The sequence below is a fragment of the Pipra filicauda genome, unplaced genomic scaffold, assembly GCF_003945595.2.
Source record: "Pipra filicauda isolate LSUMZ 115617 unplaced genomic scaffold, ASM394559v2 scaffold123_size2130275_pilon, whole genome shotgun sequence".
NCBI lineage: Eukaryota > Metazoa > Chordata > Aves > Passeriformes > Pipridae > Pipra > Pipra filicauda.
This window is the reverse complement of record NW_024103696.1, coordinates 630,286-654,103: the sequence shown is the minus strand read 5'-3', so window position 1 is coordinate 654,103 and position 23,818 is coordinate 630,286. Positions and strand designations below refer to the sequence as shown.

Sequence of the window (23,818 nt, the reverse complement as noted above, 5' to 3'; positions counted from 1 at the left end):
TCAACCAGTGAAACATTAAGAAATACCTGAATGTATGGATTTCTAACATATCTTTGTAAAATCTAAAACCTTGTATTGCTAGGAATCTTCCTGCTGGTTATCAGTAGTGTCCTCAATTTGCCAGCTGCAGCCTCCGTAATTTACAGTACACCTCAACCCAGCTGGCCAGGGTGATGTAAATTCAAATCTCTGTATTCAGTTTATGTGCTTTAATTCCTGCTATTGTTTTCAGCAGTTTCCACCAAGGGTGTGCTTTGCTTTGAGAGCACAGTGCTCCATTCATCAACTTTAATTTTTTTTATATATACTAGTAACAATATGGACAGAGGGAAAAAATCAAACTGTTTAAATTCCACCTAAAGTATAATTTAGTCAGACTTTGGACTCCTCAGTCTGAGAATTATTCAAATTGCCCACTCTCAAGCACCATCTATCCCCTAGTGGCACCTAAAATGAATAATTTTGGGCAACTAATTTCCTCCGGCATCTGGGCATAAATTCTGCGGAAGACTAGAAGCACCATGGCTTAAGCAGACAGGCATGTAACTCCCACTCAGGTTTCATTGTGACTTCAAGATGTGTGTAGAGGTGCCTGAACGTTGTCCATGTCCCTGGAGGTGCCTAAGCCATAGACTGTGCTTAAATCACACATAGTAAGCTTGGACAGCATTGAAGCCGACACAAGCCACAGTAGTCATGAGTGTTTTGAGTGCAGAAGAGGAAGAGAGAATATTTTTAATAACCTTAAAGTTTTGTTTGAGCAGTCATCTGGGAATGCTGTCTGATTTGGATTGTCCTAATCTGAGGAAATTTAACAAGAATGAGAGAACTTGACTATTGTACCACTGAAAAGGGTATTTCCTTTTCACAAAAATCTCAGAGCTGTGTTTTTGCTCCCCAGTCTGATTATATAATTTGGTTCAGATACTGTTGTCCAAAAAAGTCCAAAGAGGCATCTAGTGGAGGGATCAGATACCCAGGATATCCTGGGCATCTGCTTTTCTGTGTTAATTTGTAAATTCTTTCTTCTTGTCTTTATGGATGAATTTGCACACTTACTAGTTGCTACCCACATTTCTGTAACATTAGAACTTGCTTAAGACCTGTCATCTCTCTTACTTCTTTTGGTGTAGACACCATGATGTGCTACCGGAAGTTCGTGTTCACAGCACAGTTTGTGCTGTGTGTACCTCTGTAGACTTCAAAATGAGCTTGGTATAGGTTTCCTTCACCCTTTTTCTCTCTTCTTTTCCTGTTATTCTTTCCCTGTGCCATGTGGAAAGGGTAAATACTTGTCGATGGAGTATTTGTTCAACTGTAGACGTGTGGACCAACTTGCTTTTGTATTTTTCATTAACACTTACTGCTGTTTTTTTATTGTTTTCATCCTGTACATGACATCTCATTAGTTTTCTGAAGTTTTAAATGTTGGTAGATGTGATCAGGTGAAACAGTATACTAAACATTCAAAGGTCTTCTGAATTTCAGATTCAGTCATCATGGCCAGGCTTCGCAAACAAAGATTCAGGAAAGGGCTCTACCCACGTTTGTCACAAGCGCGTTGGTGACTAAAAAGGCCAATATGAGACAGGCATGTCCGATTGCAAAAGGCACAGCAGAAAGACTCCTTAGGTGGTAAATTCTGCAAGGCACAATTCTTTCTGCGTTGTCTTTTCTTCTCAAGGGTGATCCTGTGTGCTTTCTCAAAGGCATCAGCAGCATTATAGATGGTGTGTCTCCAGGCCTCCCGATTGGAGGCCAGAGTAGACCAGTTATGATGATCAATATGGCCAAGGCTGAGATGTTGTTTCAGAGAGTCCTTGTATCTCCTCTTTGGAGGTCCTCTCATGTGGCAGCCGGTGGCAATTGAATACTGAATTTCAAATTCAGTATTCTGTAAACTTTTGGCTTGACTTTTCTCATGTTGCAATATGAGGTTTTATGTTCATGTTTCTGTTCCCGTTCATTTCTTTTTCCCATCAGATGTCATTGTATACCTGTTGTTTAAAACACGGACATACTTTGCCTATCTTTGAGGAACTTTTAAATTAGCTTTACAGAGTAGAAGATACCATGGCAGTAATACTTAAATATCACTAAAGTATCTTACTAATCATCTGTACCCAAGTCACTTCAATGCTTGATGCATGCTTTTTTATTCTATTACACTCACTTTAAGCCATTCAGGGAGCAGGAGCATAGGGGAAATTGTGTATGGTAGTAGATAGTGTGCTAGTTTTCTGAATATTTCATCCCATCATTTTGTCCCTTTTCATGCTCACCATCTGCCTGGAAGGGTTGAAAGTTAAGTGTATACTTTAAAGCATCTTTTAATGACTTTTTGGTAACCAAGGAATGTTCATATAGGTAACAATGATAACTCTTCTCAAAATAAAAATGCTGTTTCTATTATGTTTCTGGTATACAGCACTTGTATATCAAATTTGTGCTGCTTGTTGACCAGACACTGGTAAAGGTTTTCCAAGGCATTGTGGAATACTCTCCATTCTTGAGATTTCCAAAACTCAGCTGGACAGGACTTACAGTAGTTGGATATAATTTTCAGGTTGGCCCTGCTTTGAGCAGAGGGTTAGATCCATTGGCCTTCAGAGATACTTTCCTACCTAAGTTACCTTGTGAATCTAACTGAATTTATCCTTGGTCCAATTCTACTGAAATTTTCCCTCCTTTGTTGACTTCACTGAAATCAGTGTAATGCCATTAGGAATTAATTTGATCTCGTGTGCTTTTCTCATTACTCCCAATATGGTTTTCTTTGTCAGTTCAAAGCTAAGAGAAGTTAGAGTGAACTCCTCCCCTTTTTCATAATGCTGGCCCATATCTTAACATTTTGTTTCCTGAATGATTTGATAAACAGTTAAGGAAAGTAATTTTATACCATGTGTACTCACACAATCAAACTTATTTGAAAAAATTCTGAAACAAACACATTCAGAAGACTTAATAGTCATACATCTAGATGGCTCTGAAAGTGTTAGAAAGGCTTACAGTAAAAAGCAATGAAGTGGTGGGGGTGGGGTTGTGTGTGTGTGTGTGTGTGTAGAAAAGAGTGCTACTATGTCCAAAAACTACTTCCATTTGTTTTCTAGATTTATCATACTAATCATGGTTTCCTCTCCTTTCATTTGAAGACTTCTTATCATTTCTCTTCCACAATTGTCTGTCCTTTGCCTATTAATGTGAACTCCCCTGTGTCTCCCAATATGGAACTTAGCTGGGAAAGTTAACAGATTTTTTGAAAGCTAATCAGATGCTCCTGCTGTCAGATGTCCTGTCTGGTTTACAGCTGTAAACCTGAGATACCATCACCTTAGCTTGCCTGGGGTGCAATAAATCATAGGGCTGATCCCACATCCAGATAGTTTATTGTTCTGCAGACACATTCATGTATTACTGAAGGTATTTTTTTATAAATCATAGAACATATTCTTTATGCTATATTTAAAATACATAGTACAAAATAAAGATCTAAGTCTTGCCAAGCCTATTCACTTTTGCCTTGCCTTTTGACGTTCAAACATCTATAGCTGTACAACATCATATGGGTCTACTAACAATGTGGGAGAGCAGCCAATTTGATCCTGGGATAAAAAAGGAATCAGCTGTGGGAAATAAGCCGAAGAAGTGTGATTCCCACGTAAGCGACTTAAATAGGTGTTAGTCCATAAAGAAGCTCTTTAGCAGGATTTAGAGCAGGCTTCTCTGCACAGGAGGCATTTTTCCTAAGATCCTAAGTTAAGTACAACAATTTTCAGGAGGGTTGTGGGGTTATTGTCTTGTTGGCTGTAATGCTGTGCTCTTTCTTTCCCCCTGCCTTTGTTATTGTTTTGTTTTTAATAAAGCTTTATAGCACATTACTGTGTAATTATATGCCCATTTACAGTTTTTTAGAACTAAGCCATTTACTTTGTGTGACCATGGGAAACAAATTTGAAGAAATTTTTCTGCTGCATGGGGTCCTCAGGTTTCTTGAACTCTGCTCCAGGGAATGCTTTTTGCAGTATGGCTAGCTGGGCAATCCTGAAGTTTTCAGCAAATGACAATGTGAACACTTAAGCTACTCCAGTGTGTAGAATTTGCATCTGTCGTTTTCATTTGTCTCACCTCTGCTTAGAAAAGAAATAATTTGAAATGCAGAAGCTTCAAATGGAAAAAGCTGATTGCACCATCCTAACTTATTTAGTACAGAATTAGTGTATGTTTAATGGTTACCAAAGTCTATAGAGTCAAAGTAAACACTAATTTCATTTTTTGAGAAATACAAACTTTTCAAATAGTTTATAGAAGTGGTGTTACAGTGCATTCTGTGATATAGGTCAGGCAATTTTTTTTTGAGACATTGGTGTATCTTAGGTAAGAAAGGAATAACAAAATCAAACAACAGCAAGTTATTCAGTCTAAAATGCATTCCTTATTCTTTTTCGAGCTTGCTAAAGTCCAGCTGTTCTGATACTCATGATGTCCGAGTCATTGCCCATGGAGGTCACTGGATCAAATCCCTGCTCAAAGCTAGAAAGCTAGATCAGGTTATTATGAGCCCTGTCCAGCTGTGTTTTGAAAGTCTCCAAGGATGGGGATTATTGCACAAATCCTCTACAAAACTTGTTCAAATATCCCAAGAAATAAATTGGGAAAGCCAGTATTTTAAAATATGTTTATGTGTGGCATTCATTTTGCAGCAGTTCTTTTAAGACTCCTATTTATATTAATCACAGATGTTAGAACAAAAATTAATGAACAAAATATTCAGTCATTTACTCTTATAAATAGACTGAATTGTACTTTGAGGAGAAGCACTTCTGATTGCTGAGGCCCGTGAATTTATATGAGTGTGAGCAAGTGTTTGACTTCTTGTTTTCACCAAGTATTATTTCTATTCATTCTTTTTAAGCACTGCTTGTTTGTATAAGAATATCAAGAAATCTTTTTCCTCCCTCTTTTTGCAGGCAAGTATTTCCAAATGGGCTTCCTGAAGAATACTCTCTAGTTGCTGCATTCCGTGTACGGCGAAATACCAAGAAAGAACGTTGGTATATATGGCAAGTTTTAAATCAGTATGACACACCTGAGGTTAGAGTCATTTTTTATTTTTTTTTCAATAAATTTCTTTTTTTCCCCTCATATAATATGACACATTTAATAGTGGATGTTTCACTACTGGATTTAACTTCAGTTTATAAGGAACAGATTGCTCTGAAGAAATTGATGATTTCTTCTAGGAATGACAGAAATTTAGCAAATCTATTCAGTTAAGACTGAAAAGTAGGATAAAACACATGTTATGATTTATAGCTGATAAGTACTCACCAAGTTACATAGAAAAATGCTTCATAATTCTTGCCCAGTCTATATAGTTGAAGTATTTTTATTATATATAGTTTATGCATGTGCTTGTTTCTTATAAATTTTTAATGACCACTTCTTTTATTTTATTTTACTTTCAGATCTCTGTCCTTCTGGATGGTACAAAAAAGGTGGTGGAGTATATGACCAAATCCGCTCAGGGAAATATACTGCACTACACTTTTAAGAGTCGAGAAATTTACCCGTTGTTTGATCGGCAGTGGCATAAGCTTGGTATTAGTGTGCAGTCAGGGATCATTTCGCTCTATTTGGATTGTAATTTAATTGAGAGAAAGCAGACTGATGAAAAATTCACCATTGACTTGCAGGGAAGGACACTGATTGCTTCTCGTGCTGCAGATGATAAGCCTGTAGATGTGAGTAGTATGAAAAAAAAAGAGATAACTTGAACTCATGTTTTAACCATACTTTTACTAGCACAGTTGTAAAGAATCATGTAGATAAAAGGTTCAAAACCAGTTGTTACTTTTGAATGTGTATTTTTAATTTGAGCTCCTCAAGTCTTTTCCTCAAAATAGTATTCAGTGCTGTAGCATCTGCTTAGGCAAACCTGTCGTCTAAGTAACTACATAAAACTCAGTCCTGGTTTAAGGAGTCTGTTTTTCTGTATTTACTTTGCAGAATGAACCCCCTAGGTACCGTGGACATATTATTACTATGTTTAAAGATAACTTAAGTGGTAATCTTTTTCTTTCATTTTTGTGAGATCAATTTGTAAGTTTGTATCAGTCATCCATTACATGCTGTTTCTTTGACAGAGAGGAGACACAAAATAATTAAGGATTACCTCGATATCAGGGTGTTTCAGGTTAATTCACCTATGTAGAAATAGGGGCACGTTGTTCATGGTTGTCACTCCCCTATCCAAATGAGAGGGATTACGAAGTGGCTGGAGGTGTGTTTCCTGCAGCCTTAGGTGCAAGAATTACCCAAGGCAACCCCATAATATTCTGGGCTGTGTTCTGTCCCAGAGATGCTCTCTTCTGTTTCCTCATGCAGAGAGCTCACAGCAAATAATTTCTAATCTTCAGGAAATGTCAGTTTGTTTTAAGTACACTGACATCCAGCTACCAGGTTTAAAACATCTGCCTTAGAGTTTATAGTGACCATCTGAAAACTTCAGCTATACTATGTACACTGTAGGGTTCCAGATGAAAATAGCACCTTGTAACTGCAAGCTAACATTGCGGGAGGAGTCATTCTTGTGAGGCTCTAAACAATTTGGCCTGGACTTGGAGCTCGTATTTCATGGAGCCAAGCTCATGTTTAGTTTTATTTTCTAAGGCTTGAGTTCAACGTTGTTTGAAATGTGTGTACAATCTCCTCATTTCCAAATAGCATGAAGAAAGAGCAGATCTCTTTTTTGATTGCGTGGACAAGCTGGATAATTCTGAGTGGAAGTTGTCTATTGGGACTTACACATTTGCAGGAAAACATTATGGGCTTAAAGCTGATGAAGGCAGCAGAGTGGATCCTATATCAACAGTCACTCTTCTCAATACCAAGTGCAAGAGGGAAATGAAGAGGATATAAAACCAAAGCAGAAAGAGGCATATGAAGACAAGATTAGCTAGTTAAATTTAGATGCTTTTCATCTCACCAATCCACCCAAAATCTCTGAAGTAAAGCTTTACGTACAGAATTTATGATCTTTTGCTCTTCGGGTGATTTAGTGGCAATGTCCAGGCAAAGGTCTGTCCAAAGCAGAAAATGATGTGTGCAATAGAGAGCTTATCAAACCTTTTCTCCAGTTCCCTGCAGAGGAAAATTACATTCCTGAAAAGAATGTTTACAGAGGATGTCTAGAGGGGTAAAATGCCTAGAGGGGTAAAATGCCTGTGTAACATAGCAAGATCGATACAGACGAATGCAACTTACATGAAAATAAATAAAATCTAAAATGTGATTTACATCAAGGTAATAGACTGCATAATTTGCTCCTTGAATGAGGAACTGTGTAATTGTTTTGGATTTGTCTCTTTCTAGCATTTCAGAAATATACAGTGTTTCAAAGAGAAAGTTTATTATGCCAAGATAAGAAAAAGCATGCTGTAACACAGAATTTTTTACATCTCATATTAATTTCTTTTGTATTTCTTAATAGATTGAACTTCACCACATAGCAGTTTATTGTAATCCAAAACTTGCAACAGAAGATACATGTTGTGAAATATCTGCAGACTTGGTAAGTTGTCTGTTAAAATTAAAATGTTAATACAAAAGAAATTGCTTTGTTGTTTCTTGCTAAAATGTTGTAAATAACTTTCAATAGAGGTGTTAGTTAAATTACCTTCTAAAAATGAATCCCATATCTAGAGCCATGGTACATAGTTTCTTGCTGCCTAACTAAATGGCACAGTGGGACATCAGTAAAAGGCACTAGGGGCTGCTAGTGCTTTTTAAATTCATTTCTTAACGTTGATTTAATATCTAATTAGTAACTGAGAAAGCCTCAGAGAGTAGGAAACAAATCACTGAGGTGACTTGAGGATGGTTTCAAACAACAGAGGCCGTTTCAGTAAGGTTGCATCTTGTGAAGCATTATGGATGTAAGTGTAGAAGACCCTTCTGGAAGATGTTACTGCAAGGAGATTATGGTTTTTTGCTTAAGGAAGCTTTCCTGTCTGGAAGAAGGCATGTTTCCCAGAGACAATTTTAGATGTTTTCTCCTCCTGCATTCCGAAGGAGCTGACTCCTGGGCATAAGAGAAGCTCTTGCAGACGTGTCTGAAGGCCCTGCAGCAGGCAGGAAGGGGGTGAGGGGGGGTAAGGATGATAGAAGCCCTGAGAAGAATGGGGTGTGTGTCTTTCTTAAGCCTGTTGCAGATTTGTTGTGTTCTCACCTTTGGAAATAAATTCTCCTAAATCCTTCCACAGCTTGGTATTTGGGGGTACTTGTGTGCATTTGACCTTTGCACAGATGATATAAACAAAGCCCATGGAGGAGTCTGCATGACAGTAGGAGGAAAATAGGAAGGCATTGGGCATTTTCCTTATTTCAATACACTAAGATGGAATGGGTGTTTCGTTACTGGCAAGTTATAGTGCTAGATTGATGGTTGGACTTCATGGTCTTAGAGTTCTCTTCCAACCTTGATAATTTTAAGAAATACTTTCTTCTTTGTAACGCACATGCTGAGATGTATATGTTGTTTAAGGGAAAGTACTAATTTAGTTTAAATGGTTCACTTTTCCCTCTCGTTTTGATAGACAAAATCAGTGTAAACTGGAAGACACTAAAATTATAGAAATGCTTGACGTTGAGCAAAACAGTTACACCTGCAATCTAGCCCACTTGAAAAAGAAAAAGAAAACAAAAACACAAAAAAACTCAAAAAGGAAAAATGTTAAAATGTTGGTTGTACTAATTGTAAGTAGTTGGTAAGATCAGGCTCATCTGAGACAGCGGGGAGTACCATCACCAGTGAGCCTGTAGTCAGCAAAAATCCCCCAGATGATACAGAAGGACTGATTGATTCCATTCAAAAAAAGAGATAGGAGAAAAGCATACCTGGAAAGGAGAGAGAAAGCTGCTCAAGAACAGAGGAGCAGAACACTCTGGGAACTGACCACTGATGGGTGCTCAGAAGCAAGGAAGGGACTGGATCTAATTTCTGGGGGAAATGTTAATTTTAAATAGTAATTTTTTGTTCAAATATATTTCTAAATATGTTCCTGGTAATAGTGCAGGCTTTCTCTTGAATGTATAAGCTCATGGAAAAGTGAAATGAATGAAATTTCTGTAGATTCCACTTTGTGCATGGAAATACAATTTATTTATCAGTTATGAAACAGTAGCAAAAAAGCACGAGCAAAACAAACCCTAATCATATGAACACAAAAAGCTCAACAACAGGCTTTTTTAATAACATCTTAAACATTGATTCAGCTATATAGCTAAAAACACCATCAGTTTCATTTCTGTGTCTTATGTTTAAGATGTAAAAAATGGTGGGCTACTTGTTAATGACTTCCATATTGAAACCAGCATTACAATTTCTGATTTATTGTTTCATGACTTCCTTACCAGTTATAAGGGCTACATTTTCAGTAATGGAAGGGAAGGAATTTATACTTAGATACAAATTTCTAAGTAGTAAATCCTGTGGGAATTTCTTTGACAGAAGGCTTGAAGGAAACCTCATTACATCTTAATGAGAGCTTCTGAAATTTATCAGGTTCTGTTGGCTTGTCCTGTAGTATATCTTGAGGTTGGCTCAGCTCTCAGGAGTTAAAGACAGGTGAATATTGGCTTCAGGGCTCTCATGGTTTCTTTCCAAACTATGTATGCCTGAAGTATTTCATTAAAAAAAAATTATGGAATTTTCCTTTGCACTCACTCTTACATTTTGCATTTTGGGGTGGGGGGAAGGACAAGATGAGACTGAGAGGTACTGTCTTTTTTTTTTCCCTGTGGGCATTTTCTGTTTCACTACTTCTCATTTTGGGACATTTTATTGCTCTCTCTGGGCTCTTTTGGAAGAAATTGGGACAGTCTTATCAGTTTTAACTGGCATTGACTTCAGAACAGAAGGATCAGAATATCTAGAATTCATTTTATTACAGCTCTTTTCTCTATTTGGCAATTGTTGTGGCTTTTCATAATATGGTGTGTATAGGAGTATTAAAACAGGAGGTTTTAATAAAACTACTGTTTTGATCCTATTTATCTATTAACTAAAGTGGACCAAAAACCAGAAAATCTTTTTATTTTAGTGCCCACGTGAGGAAAGGTTATTTCCTACAACGTTGTCACCAGCAACTGCTCATGCCAGCAAAATATACACGCTTCCAGGAATGCAGCAAGAATCTAGAGAGAGATGCCACTGCTTTCCAAACAAAGTATGAAGTTTTCCTATTGCTTTTTGGTGCATGATGCTGTTTAATCCTGCTAGGTATAAAGAATAGTGGCCTTTTTTTTTTTTTAAGTTATGAAAAAATCTTATGGGTTTGTAGGATTGTAATGTACTTACGTTATATTTCCCAGTTAAAAAGCAGTAAATTTTAGATTTAGTTAATTTAAACTTAGAGATGTCTATATGGTTTGACTGTTTGAATATACACCCAAAAAGTACCATGGTAAAAATGAGAATTATATTTAGGCATTATATTTAGTGTAAATGTTTTGATTTGAGAATAAGTTATATTCTACATAATGTTTGTTTTCTTTTAATCCTTCTCCTGGGTGTTGCACTGTATTTATTGAGTCATTTGCTTTTGTTAGGCTTCTGTGACAAAGACAGGAAACTGAACCAAATATATTTTAGATCTGCTTTATTGCCTTTTTTATTTCTTTAAAAATAAGGGAGAAGCAGGATTGCCAGGAGTATCTGGTTTGCCAGGCCAGAAAGGAGAAAAAGGAGAAAAGGTAAAATATCAGTTGAATTCTTTCTTTCAAATCTTTGTCTTTGGATTATCTTTCTTAAATAGTACTATATGTATTATGTTAATCCTTAAAAGGAATTTCGCTATGCACAGTGCTTGGTTCTGCATGTGGGCTTCCTGCCAGGCAACTTACAGCTGTCTCACTTTGGGGTCACCTCATCAACTCTATGGAACACAGTTTACCGGTCTGGGAAGCACATGCCTACTCAACCCTGCTAGCATTCCATATTGCCTGTTCCCCTTATCAAAAAATAAAAGAAGTCATGTATGTAGTCTGACAAGGATTTTTCCATTCATGTGTGTATGTCACTGCTGATGGACAGAATCCTGTGTGGTGGATTCATCCTTGCAGTCATCAGTAGGAGGGTATGAGTTCACCAATATGCTGTCACTGTATTCTTTGACAACAGTCGTACCTGAAACTTTGTTAATTGTGAAGAGAGAGGGACCTGACATTGGCAAGTCCCTAGGAGAGGCCAGTCAGTGCTCTTTCCTTTAGGCCTGTTCTGAATTTTTCTCTAATGCTTACCGTGACATTATTGGTTGTGTAGGTTGGGGATTTCCTAATAATAAAAGTCAACATATCAGATATTTTCCCTTCACACTCCATTCCCTAAATTTTTTTTGAGGATGCTGAATTAGGACATGTCTAGGAATGTGTCTTCCTTGTGCTAATAGAGGGGGCAACTTGAATAAACTATTGCAAATTGCCCAGAAAGACAGGGGGATAGGAAATGAGTTCAGGGAATGCAGTGTGAGAGGAAGATACTTAGAATCCACGGGTTAGGATGGAAGCATCCTAACCCAGCATCCTACCTCACAGCGCACTGTTAAATATGTGATCTGAAACAGTTTGTTAAGACAGGCAGCGCTGTTCCTAGGACTGCAGTACCTGGCTGAAGAGGGTTCAGTTCTGGGAGGGCTTATCTACACAGTCGATGTAGATAATTAAGTAAATTCCTTGGTGGTATATTGCTCCCCTCCGGTGCATATTTCACTTTTGATACAAGCTGTATCTTTAGGTGGAAAAAAAAGTTAAGTCATGTTAGTTTCTATAGTCCAGGTGAGCCTAGAAGGATGACTGTCAGTGTTCAGAATTAATCACAAATTTTTACTGATCCTATACACTTGCTGAGTATATGGAACAATTGTCAAGTTTTAGTGTTAGCCTATGTTACCAACGTAGGGAGTTTCCTAGCATTTATTTGGAAAACTGCTCTTCTGTTCCTGACCTGATGCATTTAGGCTATTATTGCTACTAAGATGGGAAAGGAGACTTCTCAAGTCTGATTTCTTTACCATTTAGTCTCCCAGCCAATTAGCCAATTAGTATTTATCATGCTAAGCATAGTACCTCTAAATAAAGCATGTATGTGCCTGTGATCACCTCTGGTTCTGTTCTCCCATTCATTTTACAAAGAAATCCTCATTGTGTGGATTCAAAAACCACCCAAGAGTCAATGAACCCTGCTGCATTCAGCAGTTTGGCCTAAAGGTGATATATTGACATTTATCAATGTAATTTCAAAAAAATTGAATGAACCAGCAGGTTAAAGTCTGGAATAGTACAGCAAACAGGTAGAAAGCTGCTTAATTTGAACCTTCCTTATAATTAACCAGTACTTGTTAGTTCCTAACTTTGCAGTGGGGTGTTCTGTGTTGAGGGGAAGGATGTGGGGTGTGGATGGAGGACTGTGATCTGATTACTGCTGTGATCAATAAGATTGGCTCACTGTTGACCTCTGGGAGCAAACAAATCCTTTGTTGAGTAGTGCCAACGATGACGGAGCTGACTCCAATATTCTCTGAGGTTTTGGTACCATTTTTGTTCCCCTCTGCATTTCTGCAGTTTTCAGTAACACTCACTCTCAATGATGGCCATGTTACATCAATAATTAGACCTGGAGAGGCAGACTCCAGAACATTCCAGACATGGAGGATACATGATTTATTTTCAGATTATGCAAAGGAAACTAACGAACTCTAGTTGGATGTTTTGTAATATGTTATACATTAAAAAGGTAGCTTCTTGGTGACTTTTCCCAGTCACAAAAAAACGGGATTTCTGTAGGTTGTGTGTGGTGCTTAAACCTATGTTTCCCCCTTTCCTTGTGTTCAGCTTCTTATTTTATTTTCTTTTGCTTCCAAATCATATTACTATAGGCATCCAACTAACTACATATGTAAATTTATATTTACATATATTTATATGTCCTTGCAGTGGCAGCACCCCAGTGAAAATATAATTTTTTACCTTCTTTTCTAGGAAATTTCTGTATCTATTGATATTATCTTTTTCAGCACAATAATCCCTATCCCTTTATTTTACTTTATCTCATTCCAAATTTTTATCCACTGTAATTAATTGCATGAATGAATTTATGTGTCTTTTTTGTTGCTATGAGATTGGCAAGAAAGTCTCTATATATACAAGTTAGTGTTAGGTTATATTCAAACCTTCGGTCTAACACAGCTTTTCCCTAAGGTCAGACTGTTCAGGAATATCTAAACTATCACCAGGTACAAAGTATGATACCCAATAATCCTTTTTCAGGCATTTAAAATATAATTATTAGCCTGTTTCCACTTTCTTCCTGTACTCTTGGCTCATATTAGTGCCTCTGAACCTGGCCTTACATTATGGCTTCATGAGGACAGTTCTTCACTCAAAAATATTATCTCCAGTGCTTCACGAGTAAAGTAGTCAGTTTGCTCTGTAGGATTTTATTAGCTGGGAGATCAACTTCTGCAGCAAAGGACCACCTCCTGTTCTTTAATTTCTGAATAATTAAAACTGAAAAAGTCATCTGGACCGACTTTGCTGATCTCTGCCCTTGAAACACAAGTTTGGACTGCTTGACAGCTTTTTCCCATGGGATGAAAGCTGAGAGGCAACAGCAGTCAAGAGTACAATTCAGGCTATCCTTGAATAATAGCCTGTTATTCTCATGGCAGCTTGCTTCTTAGCACAGTGTATTTCACAAGTTGCAAGTGGACACAAATCAGGTGGAAGTCTCCTATGATTTAACACATTTTGATATCTGAGCTGTGGAACTGAGTTTCCTCTTCTGCTGGGGTGAGTGAGAAATTTACCATGTTTTCTGTTTTAGAAGCAATTTCTACTACTTCAGCATGGTATATAGCTACTCAGGGTCTTACAAATATATTAGTTGTTAGCAAATGTATTTTGATAAAGATATGAAGGTTCTGTTTTGTCCTCAATATGTATTATTGCTCTAGTAAAATATTTGTAATAGAACAATAAGCAAAAAGAACTCCTAGAGAACTCCTTTCCTGCTCCTCTGACTTTCCTCTTAAAACCCAATCCACCTGATTCTGCATATCTGTTGTATTAGGTTGAGCATGGTTCCTTTCTGGTCCAGTTTTTGTTGCAGATGTCCCTGATAGGGACTTAAAAGCTAAAATGCATGAAAAAGAAAAAAAAGAGGCAAAATATGGCTGGCTGTCAGTGATGACAAAGTCAGGAGCTGCCAGTGTACTTGGTAGACTAAAATTGTTAGAGTGAGCAGATGAAAATACTTCATGCTTATAAAGTAAGAATTTATGGATAGTCCTACTTATGTTTTACCATCTAACAGTCCAAGTTATCAAAGTATAAGGAAAAGTACCATTATTAATGCAGCTTAATTTTTTCTTATAAAAAATTCTGAAATGTATACTTTGTTTCCATGTTGTTATATATGCTATTCCAGTATTCATCTGAGTCCTGAGGATTGCAGTTTAAGTATTCTGAAGGGAGGAGTGGAAATGGTGGCACCTCTTTGAGGTGCTCAGACTATTAGGGGGAATGTCATACTTCCTCAGTGGGGCCACTCCAGAGCTGAAGGTGGAGCAGGAGAGGCAGCAACCACTGGCCCTGGCACAGGGGTTTAACCAGCAATACCCAGCTCAGGTCATGACAAGGCTAAGCCCCTGCATTAACAGGTCAGTACACATCTAGGGGCTCTTGCTGGGAGTAATGGGGATGGTACTTCCTCGTCTTTATACTCCTTGCTGCTCCCACAGTACCAAAGGAACTCTGGCATGATGCTGCCTTTGGGATGAGTTTTCTTTCTCTTGGCATATTCTCTGAATGTGAATTTATTTATTCTTGCTTGATAATATTACACTTTTTTTTACCTGGACATTTCTGATTATGTTGTGTACTGGTTTTGACTGGGGCAGAGTTGATTTTCTTCATAGCAGCTAGTTTGGGGCGGTGTTTGGGTTTGTGCTAGAAATAGGATTGATAACACAGGGATGTTTTTATTACTGCTGGTCAGTACTTACACAGCATCAAGTTCTTCTCTGCTCCTCACCCCAACCCACCAGCGAGGAGGCTGAGGGTGCACAAGGAGCTGGGAGGGAATACAACTGGGACAGCTGACCCCAAGTGACCAAAGGGATACCCCAAACCATATGGTGTCATGCTCAGCATATAAAGCTGGGAAAAGAAGGAGTGTTGGATGTTTGGAGTGATGGTATTTGTCTTCTCAAGTCACCATTATGCATGATGGAGCCCTGTTGTCGTAGAGATGGCCGAACACCTCCCTGCCCATGGAAATGGTGAATGATTTTCTTGCTTTGCTTTGCTTGTGTGTGCGGCTTTTACTTTACCTGTTCAACTGTCTTTATATCAACCCACAAATTTCCTCATTTTCACTCTTCCGATTCTTTCCCCCATTGCACCGAGGGGTGGAAATGAGCGAGTGGCTGCGTGGGGCTGAGTTGCTGGCCAAGGTTAAACCACAACATTATGGCACACATAACTGTGGTGACAACTGGGAAAGCTGATTTACTTAATCAAATCTCATCAAACCAAACCTGATTAAGGTCAAGTGTTTTGATAACTGATGTATGTTACTCATTTTATCTGAACTAATAGGTCCCCGTTGTAGACAAGAGCAATGTCGTAATGCAATGCTCTAGCGGTGTGTGCTCTAGGCCATGGTAATGTTACTCTCTTTACTAAGTGCATTTGCTTTTATCTTCTTATTAAAATCGTCATCTGTACCTGGTTAGTACTGAATCCTGCTGAGAACATTTTCCTCCTCCAAAATTCCTTGTAGACTGTGTTTTCTAGATTAAATATTACTATGGCAAGTTAATCCTACAGCATATTACAATGTAAATATATCGTAAATAGACATGAGACAAAATAACATGTTTAAATAAAATATATTCTTAAGAGTGATTTTTGGTTTTATATGAGAAAGGACTGTAATTTGTTAACTAGTTATCACTTTGTCATTCTTTCTATCACATTGGGCTTTAGGTTTTCAAAGTGTAATATTGCAGGCAATCTCAGATGTGCAAAATTGTTTCCACTTCAGATAGAAGGCTGATTGGTGACTTTGAAAAGAAGCATGTTTGCTGTCTGCAAACTCTTTTTTAGAATTTAGATTGGCTTAGCTTTATGGAAAGTTGACAGACAGAAGCATTTTTTTTTCTTTTTAATTTCAGCATGCTTAATTTCCATGCTGTCTGTTTATGTGTTTACCAAAACAAACATCATCAAAAAGATAATAGCCATCCTATTGCTTGCAATAGATCACAATATGAAAAAATGTGCTGTGGTTTAAGTATTTTACTCAATAAATATTTTGTACTCAGTTGAAAAAGATTTTCACTGGTACTCTTAGTAAATCCTAACAGTAGACTCACGATTCTACCTTTGAATGTTGTTACACTGAGTGTACCTCATTGTACTACTAGTGTTCACCACCTTACGAAGTTGTTCTTCTGGCATCATATACTTCATATGCTTCACTTTCCTGAAGGACTTTGAGATTTGCAGAAGGAAAACAAAATGTCATTAAGAAAAAAAAGTTAAAAATGCATTTGCTCTGTTTTTGGTTTTAGTCTGTCATGCTGCCTACATGAATTCTGTTAGGGGTCATACAACCAATAGTTCTGACCTTTATACTCATAGATGCGTGAAAAACTATAACGTTTCAGCCTGTGGTTAATAAAATCACAACTAGAAGACAGAAGCATAACTTGCAGATCTAATTTGCAGTGGAAAATAATTGTCTTCAAGGTGGGGAGTCTATCTGCAGTTAGTGGAACAGAAGAGTAAACATACCTTGGTTAATTGGCTAGTAAGGCTAAAGGCTTCCTGGAGTGTAGCAGGCTATGTAATTGTAGACTATACAGTGTATAAAAATACACTGCTGAATGTAATGAAGGTCTGGTCTATCAAAATACTGGCAAGTGGCATAAGGAAACAGAGCATGCATAGATAAGAGAGTCACTCTGTGAGTGATTAGATAAGTTAACCAGGGCCCAGTCCTACTTCTTTATTTCTTGTAGTGGCAGTGGATTGATGTTCACAAACACAGGATTTTGGTCTACTTTTGAGACAGAGCTGTCTGTGTCTTTATTGATGATCTGGATGAGGGGATAGAGTGCATGCTCAGTAAGTTCACAGATGACACTAAGCTGGGCAGGAATGTTGATCTGCTGGAAGGTAGGAAGGCTCTGCAGAGAGATCTAGACAAGCTGGATCCATGGATTGAGGCCAATTGTATGAGGTTCAATAAGGTCAAGGGTCAGGTCCTGCACTTCAGCCAGAACAACCCCATGCAGTACTGCAGGTTGGGACAGAGTGGTTGGAAAGTTGCCTGGTGGAAAAGGCCTGGGAATGCTGGTCGACAGCCACTGAGCATGAGACAGCAGTGTGCCCACGTGGCCAAGAAGGCCAATGACGTCAAAAATAATGGGGCCAGCAGGACCAGAGATCTGTACTTGATGCTGGTGAGGCCTAACCTTGAGTACTGTGTCCAGTTTTGGGTCCTTCACTACAAGAAGGACATTGAGGTTCTGGAGCATTTCCCGAGAAGGGCAACAAAGCTGGTGAAAAGTCTGGAGCACAAGTCTTATAAGAAGTGGCTGAGGGAACTGGGGTTGGAGAAAAGGAGGCTCAGGGGTGACCTTATCACTCTACACAATCACCCGAAAGGAAGTTGTAGCCAGGTGGGGCTCAGGAAGAATTTCCTCACTGAAAATATGGTCAGTCATTGGAACGGGCTGCCCAGAGGAGTCATGGAGTCACCGTCCCTGGAAATGTCCAACAAACAAATGGACTTGGCACTTGGTGCTATGGTTTAATTGACATGATGGCGTTCGGTCAAAGGTTGGACTCGATCTTGGAGGTCTTTTCTGACCTTTATGATTCTGGGATATAAAAAATACTGGGTTTATGTACTTCTTGACAATCTTACTGCTCCTTTCTTAACTTCAGAAAGGTTAACTTCATTTCAGAACAGAGTTATTGTGTTTGCTCTGAAAAGATAAAGCTACTACAATCTTTCAGATTTTGGGGGGGGGGGTTATGGGTTTCTCTTTTTTTCCTTTTTTTGTCTTTTTTTTTAAACTTTAGAGCTGTGTTTGTATTCTGATACTGAGTTCTGAGATACCTAGCTGATGTTATAGTACCATAACTGCATTAATTAAAATCTCTTTAAACCTGATAGAGAGACTTAGGTTGTAATTTAAGAAATGGTTATGCACTTTATGTGGGGACAGTCTCATGCAAAATGCAGAAACAGTCATCCAGGTAGGAAACCATTCTGCTTGTTCTTGGGGAAGACATGGAACTGCTGGAATGTGGTAGAGTTGTGCAGTTTCTAATGTTTCTCTTGTGAACTTTGGAACTACTACCAGTAGGATCTTGCTATTTAAAAAGTTATGCACTTTATGAGTTTAGAGATCTTGGGCACTAACTCCTCAGCAGCAACTTTTGGGTGTACAGTTTTAGATTTGAGCTCCAAACCTAGATTTGCAACCTATTTTAGGAACCATTTATTTGTGTAAATGTGTTTCTTCTGCTTCTTTGTGCAACCCTTTCTCTCAAACAACTACTTGATAGTTATTTCTATTCAAACAAGTGATGTTTTCTTTATAAAAAATTGGATTACTCCAGGAAAGGCTGCAGCATTTTGTTTACTAGAGAATGTTCTCTTCTTGGTACAAGTAGACACACCTACTGTTATAGTTTTGTTTTTAAATTAAGACTATATGATTTCAGTGCTTTAATTGTATTCCTTTAACATCCAAACAATTTTTATCTTAAATTTTATAAACCTTATACTTGACATTTTAAAACAACATTTCTGTGTTTGATGTTTTCTTATGTAATTTTTAATTCTTATGGTCCCATTTGCAGCTGCTGGGATCTTCCATAACTCTCCTGATCAGATGGTCATTTGTCTCTTAAAACTAAAATATGTTTATGGATTGCTTATGGTTTGGGGTAAGGTTTCTCTGAGGGGTAAAACGGAGGGAGAGAGGAACTGAGTTTAAATAGCGTCTTTTAAAAATATTGTGGGCATGCGACTTTAGACAAACCTGTATTACTTGTTGAGGTTTCTCAGTGTAGAACACAGTCTACCTATTGAAAATGGACCCTCTTTGTTTCACTATGCTGTTGCAATGAATTCCTTTAAAATCAGTGGACCTGCTTTTATGGAAATGTGGATGTACAAGTATTTGTCAGATGAAGGTCTGAATTGACATTGCAGGTGTATTAAAATACATTTATTTTGTCTGATTTTAGTGTTACATGTAAGGCATCCTCCTCCACAGTGACTACATTACTAAGCAAAAAAGCAGGTAGAAGATGCTTTTCTGTTGAGTCTGATATGACCTGAGTAGTTGTGTTAACCTCAGAGGTCTGTAGAACTTCTAACTGATCCATTTGTTTTGTAGGGTGAAATGGGCATGAAAGGACAGGATGGAGCTGCTGGTCTGCCTGGCGAAAAGGTATGTTTGTCTATGTTGATATGTAATTTAACTCATCAGAAGTGTTCATTATGTCAGTGGATTATCTGTAATCATGTACAGAAATGGGAGGATAGAACACTTCTATTAGAAAATTGACTTCTTACCTGCACTGCCATGTTTTTGTAGCACACTGAAATGCCACACAGATCAATAGTATTCTCTGCAGATGTGCTCATTTGGTGTGTTTTTTTTTTTTTCTGTAAGTGAGGGAACTAAAGGGACTACTTATTCCACTGCCCATTTGTGGTCTGCAAGCCTAAATAAGAGCTCTTGTGCACTCAACAGTCTGCTTGGTAAAGCTTGGGACAAACACCACTAACCTCTTAAGCAAAGACTTGGAATACCTGAGGAGGCATGACAGCCTAGCCTGTGTATTCGAGAGGATAGGTTTCATTTCAGAATGTTAGTGTGCAGATTAAGACAGTTGTATGCATTTATTGGGTTCAGTGCTAATTACCCGTATTAGAGGAATTCTATAAGTCTAACATCCAGCAACTTCAGCTCTCATAACACTGAGGAAACAGGTTGTTGCTGGAGTTTCTAATCATTTGATGTCTTGTGATTTCATTGGTTTTCTTTTCCATAGAAACAGTTGAAATAATAGTAGATTTTCGGCATATACGTGGAAGCCAGTTAATATATAATGAATGAAACTCTCCAAGTACGTATGTTAGTGCCGATTTTTTAAAAATGTTTTAAAATTTAATTCAGTGGTATCTTCAGCATCATGATTTAAGTTCTCAACCCTCAATTCTCTCAATTTAGATTCTTTTGCATCATGTACTTCCAGTTACTGTTCTTTCAGTGCCGTAAACCGTTATGTCTTTTAAAGACAGCTGTTGCTGTGAAAGGCTCAGAATTTCAATATTGAGCTTTATTGTTTGACATGATGATCTAATATGTATGCAGTGTTTTAGTAATGGCAAAGGGTTTGGTTTATTTTGTAGTTATCCAGATTTCTAAGTAATGAGAGAAGCAGAGTTTCACATCATCAAGTTTAAAATCTGTGATTTACTGGACATAAAATTACAAAACTGTCTTTTATGTTTACTTACTATTTATGTTTCAAATTGTGTTTTGTTGAAAGTGGGCAGTAGATATATATTATTACTAAAGATTTGGTTTAAAATCAAGGTATTTGCTGCTGATGTTAAGTAATATGTGGTAGAAAAATGGAGAGCAGGCTGCAAAGATGTTCAAAGGACATTGCAATATTGAGGAACTGAATTCTAAAATGATACGTAAAACTCAGAGAAAGTAATAGTCAAGTGATGCAGATGAAGAGGAAAACAAAGGAAATATGCGTTTTGTGTAAGACTCTGGAATAGCTATTATTGTTCAGGAAAGTTATCTTTGAATTACGGATCAGTGAAAAAATGGACTCGCTGTTTAGTTCCAGTCAAATAAACAAACAGAATTTAGAAATTATTAGGAAGAGAATATGGAACAAAGCAAAAGCATCTTAATATCACCATTATTGATGAATCCATATTGTGCTGCAACTTGAATGATGTATACAGTTCTGATTCTCACATCTCAGTGTGGATCTAATATTACCAGAAAAGATTCAAGTGAGGTGTCAAGAGTGATCAAGAGCATTGGGCATCTTCCAGTTAAGGTGTGACAATGTGGACTTCAATCTGAAAAAGGCACAACTAAGATAAGAGGTGTCCTGTTCTGTGCTCTATACAGTAATGAATGGAGCAGAAAAGATTAATAGGGATTTATTTATTTATTCTAGTCTTCAGTGTGTGAACTAGAGCATCAAACCTATCTGATAGCAAGTTCAAAAAGGAGAGAAAGGGCTCATTCTTTCTGTTACATTATTACATTTTGAACACTGCCACAAAACTTAAAAAGTCTGCAAATGTATTAGAAAATTGATGGAGTAAAATCCACGAAGTGTGTCAGGTTACTTGTCTGAGCTCCAAGACACTGAAGTCTGGGAAACCCTCTAGAGAAGTTTTTATGGCTACACTGTTGTTTTTCTGTAGACACCTGTTCTTGCCACAGTTGTAGTCATATAACTGATTATAGAAACCTTTGACTTGATCCAGCTAAACAGTGTTTTACTCTACTGTGCTCCTAGTTGTGAATTAATGGGAAGAGTTATTGTGAAGCATTGTACATTGATTGAGATTGATCTAGAATGTAGCTGTGTTTTCCCTTGGCTCTTCCTGTAGCTCCTACTCTGATGTTATCTTGCTTTTAAAATTACCAGGCTATGTTGCTTTTCCAGTACCAGTTATTATTACAGTTTCCATGGTTAATACTGTTTGGGTTTTCTTTTTGCTAAGTGCCTTGCAGATTCATTGTCAGGCCAAATCCCAAAGCTCCTGTTAGTTTACATAAGGCTCAACAGTTAGATCATATTTAATATCAAGACATTGTACTTTGTCTGAACATTATAACTCTTTTAATTCAGACTATGTAAAAACCATACCATTTTTGCAAATTAAAAATGAACTACCATGAAATCTAAAACTGTCAAAACTGAAAACTTTTAAAATAAAAAAGGCAATCAAAATATTTTTTACATGCATAGCTAGATGAAGAAACTGAGATCCAGCTACCCAGCTTCTGCTAGCTGGATTTGTCATATCTGTGCAGAGTAGTACAGTGCTGTGTTCAATTATCAGCTTCTTTCTGGAGGCAGATAACATGCTCTGCCTCTCAGCTGATGCATCAAGAGCTATATAAATTTGTGGAGTCTTTTACTTTTTGCTCCTTCAAGTGTGGTGTTCTGGATGCTAACAGTGTACATGATCAAAGACAACTAAACGAAGTAGAGGAACAGCACCAGGCCTGTCTGAGTTCAATAAGCATTTGGAGAATGTTCTCAGGCACACAAGGTGATTCTTGGGGTGTCCTGTGCCGGGCCAGTTGGAATCAATGATCCTGATGAGTCCCTTCCAACTCAGCATATTCTATGATTCTATGATAAAATACTCTAAGCACTGTTGTATACAAAGGCATCTCCTACATTTCAGGAATTGTTATGACGTACTTCATACTTTTTTTAAGTGTTAGTTTTATTTTGGGAGGGTTAGCAGTTGCTTCTAATCCTTCTCCTTATTATGCAGTGGTAGGGTTGGTGTTGGCGTCTATTGTGGGGTGTGGATGGTTGATGAGTTTGGGGGTGTCTTTTGTATCGTTGGTATTATTTTTGGTATATTTGGGTGGGATGTTAGTGGTTTTTGTATATTGAGGTGCAGACTGTGCAGTGCTGGGAGAGCATTCTCAGGAGCTAGTGCTGTTTGTTTATCCTCTTAAAACCTTCAACATGCTTTATCTTTTGTTGGAGATGTTATAATTAGTTAGAAACAGGAAGAAGAAAAAAGAAATTTTATAATATTTTTTAATGTAAATGCAGTTTGAGGCTTCAAAGAACAGAGGGCTTTTTGTAATACACCCCAAAACTATCTGCTGCAGTACTCCATTCCTCATACTTCTTTCCCTGGAGAAAGGGGAATAAATAAGCAACAGATTTTACTCATGATGTTATGTGTAAGCAACAATATCAATTCATTTGACCTATTTTGGATGTTTACATTAGAATGAGATAAATTTGGCTATTGGAAGTCTTGTTTCTTTAGATTATCTCAAACATAACTGACATTGTCGTGAAAAACTGAAATTATAGTAATACTATGCAATAGACTCTAGTATTTGAGAGAATCTCAACAGGAGAGTCTTCCAGAACAGTGCTCAATGCTTGTATACTTGATTTTCAAGATCTGCATAAATGGTGAGACTTCTGTAAGCTTCATATGTAGCCTTGACTTTCAAGGATCTAAGATGTGAAAATTGTTCAGTCTGTGTTCAAATGTGACACTTGGACTTCTGTCACTTTTCAGACATACTATCACTGACAACATAATTTCCCATTCACTAAATGCTGCAGTGGTTTTGCAACAGTTGACTGGATAATAGGTACATAAGTAAGTTGTGTAGATTTCTAGGAGGTTCTTGCCATTTTAGAGGTTGGGTCTGCTAAGGACTAATACAGTGAACAGCATTTAATTCTTGGCTCTAGGATGACATAAGAATAGCCTTAACACTCTAAAGAAAACAGAGGAGTGTTCAGGCTGTAGTTCTACCATTTTGCTGTTTTTTCTAATGCAGTTCTTGTAAGCTACCAAAGTAAAAAATGAGATTTCTATTGACTGCCAACACACCACAAGGTGCCTGTTGTCTCATCTGCCTTTAGGTCAAAAGCAGTCAGTGTGATGGTGCTGATAAACAATCTAGAGAGTCAAGAATCT

At 37.6% G+C, this 23,818-nt stretch overlaps 1 protein-coding gene across 4 annotated transcripts in view; it reads left to right on the top strand.

Annotated features, from left to right (window-relative positions):
- The window catches only part of COL19A1 (collagen type XIX alpha 1 chain), a 186,942-nt gene that overhangs the window by 29,100 nt on the left and 134,024 nt on the right, over positions 1-23,818 (top strand). For 3 of the 4 annotated variants that reach the window (XM_027713247.2, XM_039388955.1, XM_027713248.2), the window contains 6 exons: positions 4,968-5,091; positions 5,466-5,741; positions 7,490-7,570; positions 10,101-10,226; positions 10,690-10,752; positions 19,479-19,532. In XM_027713247.2, the coding sequence (XP_027569048.2) occupies positions 4,968-5,091; positions 5,466-5,741; positions 7,490-7,570; positions 10,101-10,226; positions 10,690-10,752; positions 19,479-19,532 (724 nt within the window). The remainder of the gene's footprint in view (positions 1-4,967; positions 5,092-5,465; positions 5,742-7,489; positions 7,571-10,100; positions 10,227-10,689; positions 10,753-19,478; positions 19,533-23,818) is intronic. The other variant, XM_039388957.1, reaches the window with a different exon arrangement.